Raw genomic sequence first — 18,896 nt, 5'->3', positions numbered from 1 at the left:
ACTGGGATCCGAACCCAGTACCTACCAGCCTGTAGACCGATGGCCTGCCACGACGCCACCGAGGCCGGTTCCATCATATGAAGTCATGTGGGACAGAAAATGTACACTCCTCGGTGGACAAAATTTCCATCACTTCGGGTGTACTTTTTCTATCCCACATGACCACATATGATGGAAGGAAGGAAATGTTTTATTTAATGACGCACTCAACACATTTGTTATTTATAGTTATATGACATCAGACATATGGTTAAGGACCACACAGATATTGAGAGAGGAAACCCGCAGTTGCCACTTCATGAGCTATTCTTTTCGATTAGCAGCAAGATATCTTTTATATGCACCATCCCACAGAGAGGGTAGTACATACCACGACCTTTGATATACCAGTTAGTGGTGCACTAGCTAGAACAAGAAATAGCCCAATAGGCCCACTGACGGGGATCGATCCCAGACATATGATGGAGTCTTATATTAACATATGATATGTCCATCTTGATTCAGTAATTATGATTCAGTCTGGTCACTCAGACATTCGTCTCACTTTGGACATCTGGTGTTGACCTCCGCGCACAGAGACTAAGTGACTACCTTGATTTCCATGGTCATGCTCTATAATAAACTCCCCAGTAATGACCAGCAACATATCTATATGGGAGGCCTACCTATCTATTTTTTAAATACAACATTTGAAATATCTATCACATGTAAAACCTACAAATTTTGGTAATAAAATATAAAAAGTAGAAAATGACTAAATGTGCTACATGAGAACTTGTACCAGACCTGTCAACCTTTAGTCAAGAAAAAGCAGGAGATTTGTGTCGAAAAAGCAGGAGATGTGTGTTGAAAAAGCAGGAGGTGTGTGTTGAAAAAGCAGGAGATGTGTGTTGAAAAAGCAGGAGGTGTGTGTTGAAAAAGCAGGAGGTGTGTGTTGAAAAAGCAGGAGATTTTTTAAATGCACATATTTTAACCCATAATTGCAAGTTTAAAAAAAAAATTATTACAATAAGTTATATAAACACTACATCATGACATATACTTGTTAATCTTAACCAACATAAAAAAAAAACTTTCTTAAAAGTTAAAGTTTGTTTTGTTCAACGAAAACCACTAGAGCACATTGATTTATTAATCAATCAGTCAAACATTTGGTAATTTCACATATGGGATCTTTTACATACACAATTACATAGCCAGGATAGCACATACCACAGCCTTTAATATACCAGTAATGGTGCACTGGCTGGAGCAAGAAATAGCCCAATGGGCCCAACGACGGGGATCAATCCCAGACCCAACTGCACATCAAGTGAGCACTTTACCACTGGGATACATCCCACACCCTGTGAAATAAGATACAAGTATTTTACCAATGCACAAACTGTTAACTAAGCACCCTACTGATATCAGTTTAGTATTGAGGATATTTCCGACACCTGACAAGAAAATCTTGATTCTCCGATGGACAGTGCTGAAATGCGTGGCATGTAGCGACTGGTGCAAAACAGCTAACTTATGTAGCCAGCACTCAGCCTAGCAGCTGGGCTCTTTATGGTCTCTGGTCCAACATCCTGAAATATTCTGACCTTTCGACACCTCCAGCTTAAAGTCCCAGAGCTGTTCACATGTTATTATATGGAATGGAGGGGGTGAATGGGGGGTGAATGGGTGGATGGGTGGGTGGACGGAACGTAGCCCAATGGTAAAGCACTCGCTTGATGAGCGGTCTGTGTGGGATTGATCCCCATCGGTGGGCCCATTGGGCTATTTCTCATTCCAGCCAGTGCACCACGACTGCTATATCAAAGGCCGTGGTAAATGCTATCCTGTCAGTGGGAAAGTGCATATAAAAGATCCCTTGCTGCATTAGAAAAGATGTACTGGGTTTCCTCTGATGACTACAAGTCACAATCACCACATGTTTAACATCCAATAGACGATGATTGATTAATCAATGCGCTCTAGTGGTGTCCTTAAACAAAACAAACTTGATATGAAATGGGAGATATAGACAGCTCATTGTTAGAGTGCTGACCTGGGGTGTGGGTGGTTAAAGGATCAATCCCTCTGACAGGATGGCTCTAATGATTTCCAATTGTTTTAGAGGCTGTGAAATGAGGCAGTTTGGGCTGATACAAATAACTGATCCCCTGATTTTGGCCTCAAGAGACTGCAAGACCACCACTGGTCCCCTGAGTTAACAACTTGATAACCTATAGTCCGTCCCATCATTCTATAAAAATGTTTTTTTTTGTAAATAATTTCAGTTTGGTTTGATGTAAGAAAAAAAGTAAAAGTGTTTTAGAAATAAAAAATAATAAATAAAAATTAATTGTGCACAATTTACAAATCAATCAGCTCAGAAATAAATAACTTGTAGTGAATTCCATAGTATGGAAAAAAGGCGTTCCCTGTGGGACGGACTATAAACGTCCAGTGAAGTATAGGTTTAATCTTAGGCTTAATATCCAAGATACCATGTGATCTTTATTGGAGTAGATGCAGTGTCACCATTATTGAAAAAACAAGTTTGTTTTGTTTAAAGACATCACTAGAGAACATTCATTAATTAATCATCGGCTATTCGATTTCAAACATTTGGTAATTCAGACTTGTAGTCATCAGAGGAAACTTGCTATATTTTTCCATTAGCAGCAAGCGATCTTTTATATGCACTTTCCCACAGACAGGCTTTTGACCAGTTGTGGTGTACTGGTTGGAACAAGAAAAAAAAACAATCAGATGAATGGTCCACCGAGGTGGTTCGATCTTGTGGCGCAACCACCTCAGGCGAGAGCTCGACCATCATTGAAAAAGTAACATCTATATTATGTTGTCTCCAAGATAGGTGAAACATATTTCTTTTAATTCATAAGAATAGCCTATGAGGCAATAGTGGGTTTCACCTTATTATATGTTAGACACCTTATAGAAATAGTTAAAAGTTTGTTTTGTTTAAAGCACATTGATTTTATTAATCATTGGCTATTGGATGTCAAACATTTGGTAATTTTGACACCATATAGAAATAGCTTATGCGGCAACATTGATCTCTGTTTGTATGTCTGTCTCTCTCCGTCTCTATCTGTCTGTCTCTCTCTGTCTCTCTCCCTCCCTCTCCCTGTTTTAAACCAAGTGTTGAAATTACCATCTATTAGATACCAAACAGCCAGTTTAAAATCACTTACTTGTAGAATGAAGTGCTATCGGTAGACTCTAGTTTTTCCATCCCAACCATAACCCCATGACTGATATATCAAAGGTAATGGTATGTACCGTCTTGTAAATGCAAAAGTGCATTTAAAAGAGCCTTTGCTACTTTACTCTCTCTCTCTCTCTCTCTCTCTCTCTCTCTCTCTCTCTCTCTCTCTCTCTCTCTCTCTCTCTCTCTCTCTCTCTCTCTCTCTCTCTCTCTCTCTCTGTGTGTGTGTGTGTGGGCCACACAGTAATTATAAGCTCAGTGTTGGCTATCAAAACAAGCCAAAGAAGCACCAAACAAGCACCGGCCGGCTGACAGTGAGACCACTTTACATGTATTACATCATACCCAGACCATCGTACTGTGTAGACCGGCAGTGAGACCACTTTGCATGTGTTACATCATACCCAGACCATCGCACTGTGTACACTGGCAGTGAGACCACTTTGCATGTGTTACATCATACCCAGACCATCGCACTGTGTAGACCGGCAGTGAGACCACTTTGCATGTGTTACATCATACCCAGGCCATCGCACTGTGTACACTGGCAGTGAGACCGCTTTGCATGTGTTACATCATACCCAGGCCATCGCACTGTGTACACTGGCAGTGAGACCGCTTTGCATGTGTTACATCATACCCAGGCCATCGCACTGTGTACACTGGCAGTGAGACCGCTTTGCATGTGTTACATCATACCCAGGCAATTGCACTGTGTACATTGGCAGTGAGACCGCTTTGCATGTGTTACATCATACCCAGACCATCGCACTGTGTACACTGGCAGTGAGACCACTTTGCCGGAGTTATACTGCACTGTGTAGACTGAGAGTGAGACCACTTAGCCAGAGTTACATCATACCCAGGCCATTGCACTGTGTAGACCAGCAGTGAGACCACTTTGCCGAAGTTACATCATACCCAGGCCATTGCACTGTGTAGACCAGCAGTGAGACCACTTTGCCGGAGTTACATCATACCCAGGCCATTGCACTGTGTAGACCAGCAGTGAGACCACTTTGCCGGAGTTACATCATACCCAGGCCATTGCACTGTGTAGACCGGCAGTGAGACCACTTTGCTGGAGTTACATCATACCCAGGCCATTGCACTGTGCAGACCAGCAGTGAGACCACTTTGCCGGAGTTACATCATACCCAGACCATCGCACTGTGTAGACCATGTAGGCTGTCAACTGACCGGTCCACTCCTTGTCATGTCCATTCAGTGTGGAGACAATGACCACTGTTCTCTGACCTCTGTGACCTGTGGTCATCATGTCCACACCAACGATACATTTGTTCCAATCGAGGTGACCTGTCTGTGAAAAGATTCATGAGACGTCTGTAAACAAACGATCAAACAGACCGTTTAATGAATGCATGAATCTGTGAAATAAGGATAAGGATTTCAGCTTCGTGGTAGAGCACCTGTTGAAAGTGTGAGACGTCATAGGATTCAAGTGTTTTCACAGTTTTCCTACGAGCTACTAGTAACCGTTTGAGTAGAAGCTTCAAACTGTATCACCCAGTTAAGCACCGTTTAGCCACTTTAATATATAAAGATATTATCATGAGTGGCCGTTAGGTAGCATTTATCGTTCAAGTTGTTTCCACTGAAACATATATGTAATGAGTTTAAACAACTTGGTTGTTTAGTTCAATGATATCTAAGAGACACAAATATTGTATTTTATTTCTTAAATATCCTCAAAAAGCTTGAAAAGAAATTTAAATGTGTTTTCCAACTAAAACTTATTTACGGCACTTGGCCTTGTAGTTAACTTAGGTAATCACAAAGCAATTATTTTTCATGTTAAAATATATGTCACAGAGCAATCAATTTCAGTTGTGCTTATTTCATTGGATGGTATGGCCTCATTATCCAAGTCATTACTTGGATGGTAGCCCAGTGGTAAAGTGCTCGCTTGATGCGCGGTCAGTTTGGGACTGATACCCGTCGGTGGGCCCATTGGGCTATTTATCACTCCAGCCAGTGCACCACGACTGATATATCAGAGGCCATGGTATGTGCTATCCTGTCTATGGGATGCTGCATATAAAAGATCCTTTGCTGCTAATTGAAAAGAGTAGCCTATGAAGTGGTGACAGCGGGTTTCCTCCTTCCATATATGTGTGGTCCTTAACCATATGTCCGACGCCATATAACCGTAAATAAAATGTGTTGAGTGCGTTGTTAAATATACCATTTCCTTTCTTTCTTTTTCTTTTATTTGGAGGAGCCAATCAGATGTCTTTAAACTAATGTGAGTTGTTTTTGTTTTTGTTTTGTGCTATTTGATATGGAGAATAATATATGAATAATCGATAAAAATCAGAGCAACAAAATTGTAAAAAATAAATCCATTGCAAAAATGATATTCACTACATGTAACTAATTATTCTCAAAAAGAAGCAGAATTAGTGTTTCACAACATTTTATGGTAGCAGTTGTAACAGTTTACATCAAGTATTTATTGTGTCGTCAAATTTGTAAATATTTTTTTATTTGCACTTTTCCAAGACAGGATAGCACATACCATGCTCTTATTATGTCAGTGGGGAATTGGGAAAATCATAACACTCTGAAAACGGACTGAATCAGACAAGCCATAACATTTGTTAAACTTATACCATTATAACACTCATTCTGTTTGATCCTTGTGTGCTAGCTTCTACTGGAGTACCTGAGTGGTTTTTCAATAAAGAACTTTATCAAACAGGAATCTGTCTTCAAGTCAATAGCTTTGATGGAATGATAAATGTTCTTACAGGTCAAATGATGTCCATATCTATAATAACTATAACTACTCGCAAACACCAATGTAAATAAATGATTTTCAAGATAATATTTGAACGAGTTAAAAAAATTAAAGTATTTGAATGTGTTCAGTAATGGAACTTCTGGACCAAGCCGGTTAAACACATTGAACGTGGAAGCAGAATGTAATTAAAATATTTGAATGTGTTCAGTAATGGAACTTCTGGACCAAGCAGGTTGAACACATTGAATGTGGAAGCAGAATGTAATTAAAATATTTGAATGTGTTCAGTAATGGAACTTCTGGACCAAGCAGGTTGAACACATTGAACGTGGAAGCAGAATGTAATTTTGTTTTGTTTAACAACAACACATTGATTTATTAATCACCGGCTATTGATGTCAAACATTTGGTAATTGTGACTTATATTTTAGTAGCAAGCGACCTTTTATATTCACCATCCCACAGACAGGAGAGCACATACCATGACCTTTGATATACCAGTTGTGGTACACTGGCTGGAATGAGAAATAGCCCAATGTGCCCACTGACAGGAATCAATCCTAGACTGATTGCGCATCTGGCGAGTGCTTTACCACTGGGCTATGTCCTGCCCCATGCAGAGCATAGAATCATTCACCCTCAGTGGACTTTGATTCATTTTCTGATCCCACACAGTGCCCCATGACTAGTACCTCAAATGTTGTGGTATGTACTGTCCTGTTTGTAGGAAAATACCTATAAAAGATCCTTTACTTGTAATACCACAACTGACTGTGGTAGCATAGTGGTTAAACTACAACAGTATAAGACTTAAGGCTTGTATGTATTGGCTTCACATCCCTTTGCTTGTTCACATCCCAGTATTGGCTCACACCCCGAAACAGCCCCCTCGGTGGATCCATCCTCTAACTAGGTCTCAACCAATTCCCCACAACTGCAGTATGTACTATCCTGTCTGTGGAAAAGTACATATAAAAGATGCCTAGATAGAAAGGAAAAGAAAGGAAATGTTTTATTTAATGATGCACTCAACACATTTTATTTACGGGTATATGGTGTCAAACATCTGGTTAAGGACCACACAGCTATTGAGAGAGGAAACCTGCTGTCACCACTTCATGGGCTACTCTTTTCGATTAGCAGCAAGGGATCTTTTATATGCACTATCCCACAGACAGGATAGTACATACCACAGCCTTAGTTACACCAGTTGTGGCGCACTGTATGGAACGAGAAATAGCCCAATGGGCCCACTGACGGGAATCGATCCTAGACTGATCGCACATCAGGCAAGCGCTGGAAAAATAGAGATGGTTTCTTCTGAAAATTATGTGACAGAATGACCAAATGATTGACATCCAATAGCTGATCAGTAATAAATTAATGTGCTCTAGTGGTATTAAATTAACAAACTTGAACTTTAAAGTCTCAGACCCTAGTTTGAACCCGTGAAAATGAACACTAACATGGGTTAATAGAAGAAGTTTTGTTTTGTTTAACGATATCACTGGAGAACATTAATTAATTATCGGCTATTGAATGTCAAACATTTGGTAATTCTGACACGTAGTCATCAGAGGAAACCTGCTACATTTTTTCTGATGCAGTAAGGGATCTTTTATATGGACTTTCCCACAGACAGGAAAACACATACCACGGCCTTTGTTTAGTTGTGATGCCATGGTTGGAATGAGAAAAAATATAGGTTAATCTGCAAACCTCTAACACATTTGGATAAAGTTACAATAGAGTCTATGATGTTGAAATGGAGAAATATTCTTAAAAAGTAGACCAAAGCTTGTCTCCATAACTGCTACTTCTCAGAGGTAAGTGTATTTAAAACCCCCCTAAAAAAACTGCATTTCATGGTAATGAAAACACCAAGATGACCAGAAACATTTCACATGTACAGAAATGGATAATCTAAACAATAAGATCTATGTAATGTCTGATTTCAATTATGGTAATAAAAACGGCTCTAATAGTGAACGATGTGCCATAGTGTTTAAAACGGCTCTAACGGTGAACGATGTGCCATAGTGTTTAAAACGGCTCTAACGGTGAACGATGTGCCATAGTGTTTAAAACGGCTCTAACGGTGAACGATGTGCCACAGTGTTTAAAACGGCTCTAACGGTGAACGATGTGCCATAGTGTTTAAAACGGCTCTAACGGTGAACGATGTGCCATAGTGTTTAAAACGGCTCTAACGGTGAACGATGTGCCATAGTGTTTAAAACGGCTCTAACGGTGAACGATGTGCCATAGTGTTTAAAACGGCTCTAACGGTGAACGATGTGCCATAGTGTTTAAAACGGCTCTAACGGTGAACGATGTGCCATAGTGTTTAAAACGGCTCTAATAGTGAACGATGTGCCATAGTGTTTAAAACGGCTCTAACGGTGAACGATGTGCCATAGTGTTTAAAACGGCTCTAAGGGTGAACGATGTGCCATAGTGTTTAAAACGTCTCTAACAGTGAACAATGTGCCACAGTGTTTAAAACCTAGGGTCTGTCAGTGTCAGTTTAACATTGGAGAAGTATAAGGGTATCACATCATTTCTCTCTCATTTGCTGTGGTATGTACTATCCTATGGGATGGTGCATATAAAAGATCCCTTGCTGCTAATTGAAAAGAGTAGCCCATGAAGTGGCAACAGCGGGTTTCCTCCCTCAATATCTGTCTGACACCATATAACCGTACATAAAATGTGTTGAGTGCGTCGTTAAATAAAACATTTCATTCGTTCCTTTTCTCTCATTTACCACTAACCATTTACCCCCTGTCCAGGACAGTGGAGATGTCTGCCTATAATACAATGCTTGTACATCAAGAGCATATATATATAAGCATAAGATTAAATGCTAGTAGATGTCACGAACTTAATTCACTAAACTTTCGCTACTTTGCGATTTCGTGGAGCAATGTAAAAAGATATGCAAGACTGATGTGATGCTTTTTAAAAGAGCTTAAGAAAGCTTTGTGAATTAGACCCCTCCCAAAATTACTACTGCTGGCTTGAACCCAGGATTTTATTAAGTGAAAAATGTTTGGGGGGGGGGAGGGAGTTTTCCTTGTAATATAAGTGATATACATACTGATGTCAAAAAGAAACCATACATGCATAAAATTTGATAAATATTGTTGCTAATCGAAAAGAACCAATTCAGAAACCACTTTAAAAACACTTTGCATGTATTTTGTATCACGAAATGCATTGTGACATTTAGATGTTGAACTTCTTGATACTTTCATATCCCACCATACTGTTTGTTGGTTTTCTATAAAACAATTTCAAGCCTTATATAATTTCTTTTGGATGTCAGTATATTACAAGGAAAACTCCCCCCAACATTTTTCACTTAATAAAATCAGTGCACAAGCTCTGCAAGCATCACAAGATTTACCCTTTTCAACTTGTTATGTACTACATGCCATGGGTTAAACAACTCCCTCAAAACAAAACAACTTCAACATTATTAAAACATAAACTTGTCTCCGCAGGACTGAAAGCCTGGAATCACTGACGTGAGATATGGAGTATATTTGGACCCGATATTGCCGAATAACAAGCACTGCACCACGGGAGAGATAAGAACTTGACTAATTAAGTGATAATCCTATCCATCCTATCTTGGGGCTGTCCCACAACTGAATACATTGAGGGGAGGGGGTGGCGAGATTGAAGGTGCCATAATTTATTTATAATTTATTAATAATTTATTAAAAATTTATTAATAATTTATTAATTTATTATTTTATATCTAGTGGGTTTACTGCAACTTATTCTCTATGCATACTAGGTTTAAACAAAATTTTATTTTGTGGGTGGTGGGTACAAAAAAACATTACCACCCTCCCCCTCCCACTTCCCCCATATGATCACTGCTGAAGCAGCTCTTAACAAGTAGGCACACCAAGCTGGAGTTTACAAGTTTATTTTTCTTCCTTTTTTTCCTTCATGGCAACAGGATAAAAAAAAGAAAGTAAAAAAAACCCAAAAAACCCCAACCCTTGAAGGGTGCTATCAGGTGAACACTAAGAGAAATTATAAAGCCATTTATGTGTGATGTGTGATGGGGATGAGTGCTCTAGACGCTGGAATAAACTGTATGTGTAGGTGCAGCCAGATTAAAACTCTGGTAAAAGCAGACGGGATAAGACAGCCATGAAGATAAGGGAGAAGAATGATCCACGTGTGACATAGAACACTGGATAATGAGCCACTGAGGTTGTGTGGGGGAGGGGGTGGGTGTGTGAATGTAGCTCAGTAGTTTCTTGTGTACGGTGGGATGTAAAAGAAGGAAGAAATGTAGGGCTGAATATAGGAGCCATGAAGATCAGAGAGAAAAATGATCCACATGTGACATAGAACACTGGGTGATGAGCCAGAGGTTGGTGTGTGTGTGTGTGTGTGTGTGTGGATTAATTTAGCTAAGTGGTTTCTATATCAACTTGTTTCTCGTGGGGAGGTGGGTGTGTAAAAGAAGGAAGAAATGTAGGGCCAAATTTAGGAGCCACTGCAGTGGGAGGTGGGTGGGGGGGGGGGAGGTGGGGTAAAGGTAAAAGTACCAAATGTTTGACATACAATAGCCAATGATTAATAAATCAACGAGCTCTAGTGGTGTCACTAAATGATTGTTTTTAACTTTTCATATCACCTATAGCTTCTGATCAAATAAACAAAAAGAAGAATAAATGGACAATGGATGGAAAAAAGAATAAAGCAACAGATAAATGGATGGATGGATGGATGGATGGATGGATGGATGGATGGATGGATGAATGTATGGATTTATGGATGGGTGGATGGATGGATGGAGGGATGGATGGATGAATGGATGGATGAATGGATGGAAGGATGGATGGATGGATGGATGGATGGATGGATGGATGGATGGATGGATGCCTGCATGCATGAATTGGATGGATGATTGGATGCATGGGTGTATGAATAGATGGATGTGAGAAATAGATGAATGGATGGACAGATGGATGAATGGATGGGACAAAAGTCTGATTGGATGGATGGAAGGACAGAAAGATGGATGTATGTGATGAACAGATTGAAGGATGCAGAATTTTTTTTTACAGATGAAAGTATAAATTAAAGGAGATGGAAGGACAGATTTATTAACGGTTTTAGGGATAAATGGGCCAGATGCAGACAGATGGATGGAAGCCGTTCTATTAAAGTGATGAATCATCAGTTCCCCAGTCTCCCCTTTCAGAAAGACGTATGACCACAAGTTAACTAACATGCAACTAGCAGCAAGAGTAAGAGCACTGGAGGCGATATCATTCACTTGTCACGGTCACAACCTACTATTTATTATTCACATGACCACCATTGAGAATTTACACCGGCTGGTGATTCTCTTTTTGTTCTATTTTAAGCTAAAAACCAACATCTTAAATCAAATTTTGAGCATTTTAATACTGATGTACATAACAAATTACTTTAAAAACTTAAAATAAACCAACGTTTTAAGTGAATTGGATAACATATTAACGTGCCTATATCCAATTAAGGTTCAAGCACTTTGAGTGAAAAGATTTAGCATTTAATATTTATCCCCAAAATGGCTTTAAAAACTGAATGGGGCAGGATTTAGCTCAGTTGGTCGAAGGATGAAGAAGGAAATGTTTTATTTAATGATGCACTCAACACATTTTATTTACGGTTATATGGCATCAGACATATGGTTAAGGACCACACAGATATTGAGGGAGGAAACCCGCTGTCGCCACTTCATGGACTACTCTTTTCGATTAGTAGCAAGGGATCTTTTATATGCACCATCCCATAGACAGGATAGCACATACCACGGCCCACTGACGGGGATTGATCCCAAACCAACCACACATGAAGCAAGCACTGTACCACTGGGCTACACCTCGCTTGAGGTGATTGTGTCACAGGACCAAACCACTTCGGTGGATCCGTTCAACTGATTTTTTTTCATTCCAACCAATGCACGTCAATTGGGTCAAAAGGCTGTGGTATGTGTTTTCTTGTCTGTGGGAAAGTGCATATAAAAGATTCCTTGCTTCATTAGGAAAAATGTAGCAGGTTTTTTCTGATGACTACGAGTCAGAATTATCAAATGTTTGACATCCAATAGCTGATGATTAATTAATCGATGTGCTCTAGTTGTGTCATTAAACAAAACAAACTTCTGCTTGTTCTACTAAAACCAATATCTTAAATCATAATTTGAAATTACTCTAAAAACTTGAAATAAACCAATTCTTTAAGTAAAAAGGCTTATAGTGTTTAGTATTTATCTCCAAAATGACTTCCAAAGCTGGAAGTTAAGTTTGAGTCACTAGCCTTGGTGGCGTCGTGGTTAAACCATCGGACATAAGGCTGGTAGGTACTGGCTCCCACCCAGAGCACATTTCAGTAGGTGTAAGACCTCAGCACTCTCTTCTCTCTCACTAACAACTAACAACTAACCTACTCACTGTTCTGGACAGATAGCCCAGAGAGCTGCCCAGGACAGCATGCTTGAACCTTAATTGGATATAAACATGAAAATAAGTTGAAATGAAACTGAAAAATAAGGTTGAGTTATTTAAGGTTGTGTTGTGACAAAGATGGTGCAGTAGATTTTTAAAATAGTGTTCCATAAACCAAGTCTCGTAATCATCACCTAACACCCATTGGATAAATATTGTGCTGGGGTGAGTGTGGGTTCACATTACTTTCTTTGAAAATAAAATTTTACAAAATATTTTCGACAAAAGGAAGGAAGGAGGGAAATGTTTTATTTAATGACGTACTCAACACATTTTATTTACGGTTATATGGTGTCAGACATATGGTTAAGGACCACACAGACATTGAGATAGGAAACCTGCTGTCCCCACTGCATGGGCTACTCATTTCGATTAGCAGCAAGGGATCTTTTATATGCACCATCCCACAGACAGGATAGTACATACCAGGGCCTTTGTTACACCAGTTGTGGAGCACTGGCTGGAACGAGAAATAGCCCAATGGGTCCACCGACGAGGATTGATCCCAGACCGACCGTGCATCAAGCGAACGCTTTACCACTGGGCTACCTCAAAAAGACACCAAAACAAAAATAAAAGCTTCCTCTAACCATCCAACCGACCACCAAAAAACCCACACAAAAACCAAACACCTATAAAATTACTGTTTCCAATAGCTACTTATTAAACACTGTGATAGGATATTATGTAACAAGTATTCTTTTCCTATGTCAAAAAACCCAACCCAAATGTTCAAAACAATTTAGACCAATATACCTTTAAAAAAAAAATATAGGCCAAAACTAAAAATGTTTAAGAAATAAACTTACCTATTAAGTGACTATTAAACTATGATATATATGTATAACAGAAACACACACACACACACAAACACACACACACACACACACACACACACACACACACACACCTAAAAAAACTTGAATAAAACAATATGCTGGGGTGTCATTGAACAAATATTCCTTTCCTTTATTTACGCCCTCCCCCAAACCCCCCTCTCAACAACACTGAAGCACCTAAGTTGAAAATATCCCCACCCCATAGCTATGACTAACTTTAAAATAGCTACTAAAATGTGACTTGGCCATAACCGCGTACAAAGAAAACTCGTCTCCTATTGTATTAAAACACATTTTACTCTAAAGCTTTTACTCACTGACCTTCCCCCCCCCCACAAACTAAAAATACAATCAGGGAAAAACCCGCTGTATGCTGTGAAGACTGCAAATTGTTAAAAGCCTTTCCAAATACTCAGAAACTGAATATGATTAAATTTCTCCCTTAATATATTTTTTTCTTTGTGTGTACATTAAAGCTGTTGCCATAAGAAATGAAAGCTGTTTTAATCATTACCGCTCAGCACTCACTACGACTACTGCATTCATTCAGTCAACTAGAAAGAAACTCCTAGTATACTGAGAGACAAAAGAAAATCGCCACTGAAAGAGAAGAAAATAATATTTCACATCTCCACATCAGTATGTACCGATACATCGTTTAATCTGTGGCTGTTAGGTGTTTAAACATACTAGTATTGTAAATGGAAAGAAAGAAATGTTTTATTTAATGACACACTCAACACATTTTAAATAATTATGGTTACCGTTATATGGAGTCAGATATATGGTTAAGGACAACACAGATAATTAGAGAAGAAACCTGCTTCTCCTGGTACTCATTTAGCAGCAAGGGATCCTTTATATGCATCATCTCACAGACTGGATAGTACATACCATGACCTTTGTATACAAGTTGTGGAGCACTGGCTGGATGGCTGCACTGATGGGGATCAATCCTAGACTGACCACACACCAGGAAAGCGCTTTACCACTGGGCTATGGCATACCCCCAATTCCGATACTTGGTCAAGATGGTCCACAAAGAAATCTTCTGTCATCATATAAGTTATTCTGACAAACAGCAAGATATCTTTTATATCAGCACATACCTCACAACAACCTGTGATATACCAGCTATATAATATCAGTCAGAATGGGAAATGACTTTATGAGTCCCCTAAATGAACTCGACCCCATGATTTATCATACCTTGGTAAGCAATCTAATCACTGATAGGGTGGGATTTACAGGTTTATGTTCTTCAATTGGTAGAATGTTCATCTGAGGTGCTCCGGTCACAGGTTCGAACCCCCTCTGTGGATGCAGTCAACAATTGTTTTTTTCCCCCAATCTCAATCAGTGCTGTGCAACTGGTATATCAAAGGCTGTAGTATGTGAGGTCCTGTCTGTGGCAAGATCCCTTACCGGTAATGTAAAATGTAGCAGCTTTCCTCTATGACTATATGATCATCCAACAACTGATGACCGGCGTTGTGGCAGGCCATCGGTCTACAGGCTGGTAGGTACTGGGTTCGGATCCCAGTCGAGGCATGGGATTTTTAATCCAGATACCGACTCCAAACCCTGAGTGAGTGCTCCGCAAGGCTCAATAGGTAGGTGTAAAACACTTGCACCGACCAGTGATCCATAACTGGTTCAACAAAGGCCATGGTTTGTGCTATCCTGCCTGTGGGAAGCGCATATAAAAGATCCCTTGCTGCTAATCGGAAGAGTAGCCCATGTAGTGGCGACAGCAGGTTTCCTCTCAAAATCTGTGTGGTCCTTAACCATATGTCTGACGCCATATAACCGTAAATAAAATGTGTTGAGTGCATCGTTAAATAAAACATTTCTTTCTTTCTTTCCAACAACTGACGATTAATAAATTAATGTGCTCTAGTGGTATCAACAAACTTTTTTTTTTTTTCCTAATCACTGAGCTAACCCTACATCCAGTGGTTGTACCACTTTCAAGAGGCCCATTAGGGTTTGTTCCAGTTCCAAGCCATACCCTGTGACTGGTATATTAAAGGCTGTGGTATGTGCTGTCCTGTATGTGAGAAAGTGAATATAAAAGATCCACTGCTGCTATTCAGAAGGCGTAACCTATGTAGTGACAACACCACTGGTGCACATCGACTGTTGGGTGTCAAACATTTGATAATTATGACATGTAGTCATCAGAGGAAACCCACTACCTTTATCCTAATGCGACAAAGGATCTTTTATATGCACTTTCCCACAGACAGGACCGCACATACCATGGCATTTGATATACCAACCGTAGTGCAGCGTATTTGGATCTTAGTTGGATACAGGCAAAATATTAACCTTATTATGATTATAAAACAGTATTGGGCAGAAACCTACAATACCTGTTATTATAAATATGTCTTTGACAAAAGGAAAACAATATAGCACCTGCAACACAGCTTTTTATTTCTTTAGGTGTACAGTATATGTACAATATATTCAATGCAAAAATATTTCTCTTTTTTTCTTGTTAATTTACAGCTTCTTAATGATGGTTCATATGTCAGTTACATAAACAGAAACCGACAGACAGCTAAAATGAAATCTATCAGCATTGCCAGAATTAGTTGAGGGCCATTACAAAAAAAAATGGTAGAAGGTGCCTAGAGCATTAATTTATTAATGGCGGTTTTATAGAAATCAAATGCTCTACTAGAAAAAAATGTCAAATTATTTTATTTGATGAAGGCGATAAATGTTTTATCATCCAGAACTGCAAAAGTGTACCCAAAAGCCAGTGTTTGTTGTATGAATTATGTATGATGCAGTTGTTTCTTTTTATATTAGGGATGCTTCTACCAAGGAAAGACTGCCATCCACATATATCTAATGTAAGTTAGGCCACAATGACACAATTTCTACTTTTCATCCCACCCACCCTAAAAAAAAACCCACAAAAGGAGAAAAGAAAAGGTTTAGGAAAATTATGAAAATGTAAGTAAAAATAATGACATCCCAGCACACTGCTTAATCTGCAGCTTATAGATGTACATGATCAATGCGATACATGACCTACGGAAAGAAGGAAGGAAACGTTTTATTTAACGACACTCAACACATTTTATTTAGTTATATGACGTGAGACATATGGTTAAGGACCACACAGATATCGATTAGCAGCAAAGGATCTTTTATATGCAGTATCCCATAGACAGGATAGTACATACCACAGCCTTTGTTACACCAGTTGTGGAGCACTGGCTGGAACGAGCATGACCTAAGGAATGAATTTTATTTTTACTGGTATACAACTATCCTGTATCAGCAAATGTTTTTATACACAGGACAGCACATACCATAAAACTGATATGACACAGATCCAAGTGGGGGGGGGGGGGGGATTAACCCTGAAACCCATCACATCACTGTTAAGGGGCTTTTAACCACCGAGCTACATTCTACTCCATTATTTAAAAAGATAATAATAACATAAAAAAATAAGGTAATTACCATGAGCAGCAGTAGCATGTCCCAGCCATAGTAAACAGTCATCTCCATCACAGATACTTAGTCCAGCAAGTTGGATACACAAACAGCCTCCGCTCTTCCTTTTTCCACCCTCTTCACTTCTTCTTTCTTTTATTGTTTTTTAATCTGATCACTCAGACTCTTTCTTCCAAGTCTTGACCAAGTGAAGGTTTAATTTCCAGGAAGCAGAATAATGAAAGAAGTCTTCAAACAAACTGGGCAGGCAGACCTTTCACAAAACTGTCAAAATGTTCTTACATTTATTTTAATTAAATATACAGTAAATTCAACTTATCTTTGAAGTGGCATGGTATGAAGATTTCAAAACTGACAGCACTTTTAAAAATTATTATTAATGTATTTCCAGATGAATTAATGTGGTTGCTTTCATTTAAATATATATATATATATATATGTGTGTATATTTAATCCTTTAATCCACTTTCAGTAGGCTCAAGCAAAAGTTAATCCATTGAAACATAAGTAACAACTTTTCACATTTCTGACAAGCTATTTAAAAATGAATTTTAAAAGGCAATCCTAAGTACTTTTGATGTTTATTTTACTAATCATCCTTGAAGGTACTGGCCAGAAAGTTAATACGGCCAGCATATGACAGTGTCCATCGTTCAACTCCTCCAAACATCACAAACACACACACATATATGCAAATCAGCTGAGGAATCTAGCCAGCCTTTATTAATCCGTGGTAAAAGTGTCCGTAAACTGACCACTGACATCCCGGTATCTGGCCATACTCAACAAGCAGTGACTCCCGTAACACCCGATGGGTACTGTGTACATCCCACCATTGTGGTGCTCAGGTAGGCACTGTACACAAATCCCCCTCTGGCCAATCAGAGAGCTGCAAATGTCTTTCGGCTGCAAGGACTGGTCAGAAATGAAGCTGTCTATATAGAGTGTAGTGGATAGTATAATCTGTCTGCGGAGTGAGCAGGTGTTTGAAGGGGAAGGAGAAGTGTTAAAGGGGCAGACTCGGGGCGAGAGGGGTGGATTAATCTGTTTATGTGAAGATACAGCCAGACCACATGATTGTGGCAGTATATCTCCCACTTGCCCTGTGTTTGATAAAACGGAGAGATGAAAGGAAGCCAGCATACACATGACACAAGTTATGAACCACTCGTAGCTCTTTGTAACTTATATAACAATGAGAAAGTGTGTTGAGAGGTGGTTGTAACCTACTAACCACAAACTACATTTATCTACAATTCACTCTCACACACATTATCAGGGGCGAGACGTAGCCCAGTGGTACAGTGCTTGCTCGATGCGCGGTCGGTGTGGGATCGATCCCCATCGGTGGGCCCATTGGGCTATTTCTCGTTCCAGCCAGTGCACCATGACTGGTATATCAAAGGCTGTGGTATGTACCACCCTGTCTGTGGGATGGTGCATATAAAAGATCCCTTGCTGCTAATCGAAAAGTGTAGCCCATGAAGTAGCGACAGCGGGTTTACTCTCTCAATATCTGTGTGGTCCTTAACCATATGTCTGATGCATATAACCATCAATACAATGTGTTGAGTGCATCGTTAAATAAAACATTTCTTTCTTTCTTTCACACACACATTAGTGAGCTGGGCCAGGACCAGTTGTAAAATGCTTGCCTGATGCGCAGACAATCTACAATTGATCTGCGTTAATGGGCCCATTGGGCTATTTTTCGCCGTTCCAGCCAGTGCTAGTTACACCAGCCATGGTATGTACTATCCTGTCTGTGAGGAAAACCCATAATAAAAGATCACTTACTGCTATATAGAATTTCAAACATGTAGCAGGCTTCCTCTGAACACTATTAGTTAATTTCAAACATGTAGCAGGCTTCCTCTGAACACTATTAGTTAATTTCAAACATGTAGCAGGCTTCCTCTGAACACTATTAGTTAATTTCAAACATGTAGCAGGCTTCCTCTGAACACTATTAGTTAATTTCAAACATGTAGCAGGCTTCCTCTGAACACTATTAGTTAATTTCAAACATGTAGCAGCTTTCCTCTGAACACTATTAGTTAATTTCAAACATGTAGCAGGCTTCCTCT

At 39.4% G+C, this 18,896-nt stretch overlaps 1 protein-coding gene across 1 annotated transcript in view; it reads right to left on the bottom strand.

Annotated features, from left to right (window-relative positions):
* The window catches only part of LOC121389152 (A disintegrin and metalloproteinase with thrombospondin motifs 3-like), a 55,442-nt gene extending 37,295 nt beyond the window's left edge, over positions 1 to 18,147 (bottom strand). Inside the window, exon 1 of the mRNA XM_041520761.1 lies at positions 16,816 to 18,147. Coding sequence (XP_041376695.1) covers positions 16,816 to 16,863 — 48 coding nt within the window. The 5' untranslated portion in view covers positions 16,864 to 18,147. The remainder of the gene's footprint in view (positions 1 to 16,815) is intronic.
* Between the last annotated feature and the right edge of the window lie 749 nt (positions 18,148 to 18,896).

The sequence above is a fragment of the Gigantopelta aegis genome, chromosome 14, assembly GCF_016097555.1.
Source record: "Gigantopelta aegis isolate Gae_Host chromosome 14, Gae_host_genome, whole genome shotgun sequence".
Classification (NCBI taxonomy): domain Eukaryota; kingdom Metazoa; phylum Mollusca; class Gastropoda; order Neomphalida; family Peltospiridae; genus Gigantopelta; species Gigantopelta aegis.
The sequence above is the reverse complement of the archived record's forward strand: the minus strand, read 5'-3'. Positions and strand labels throughout refer to the sequence as shown.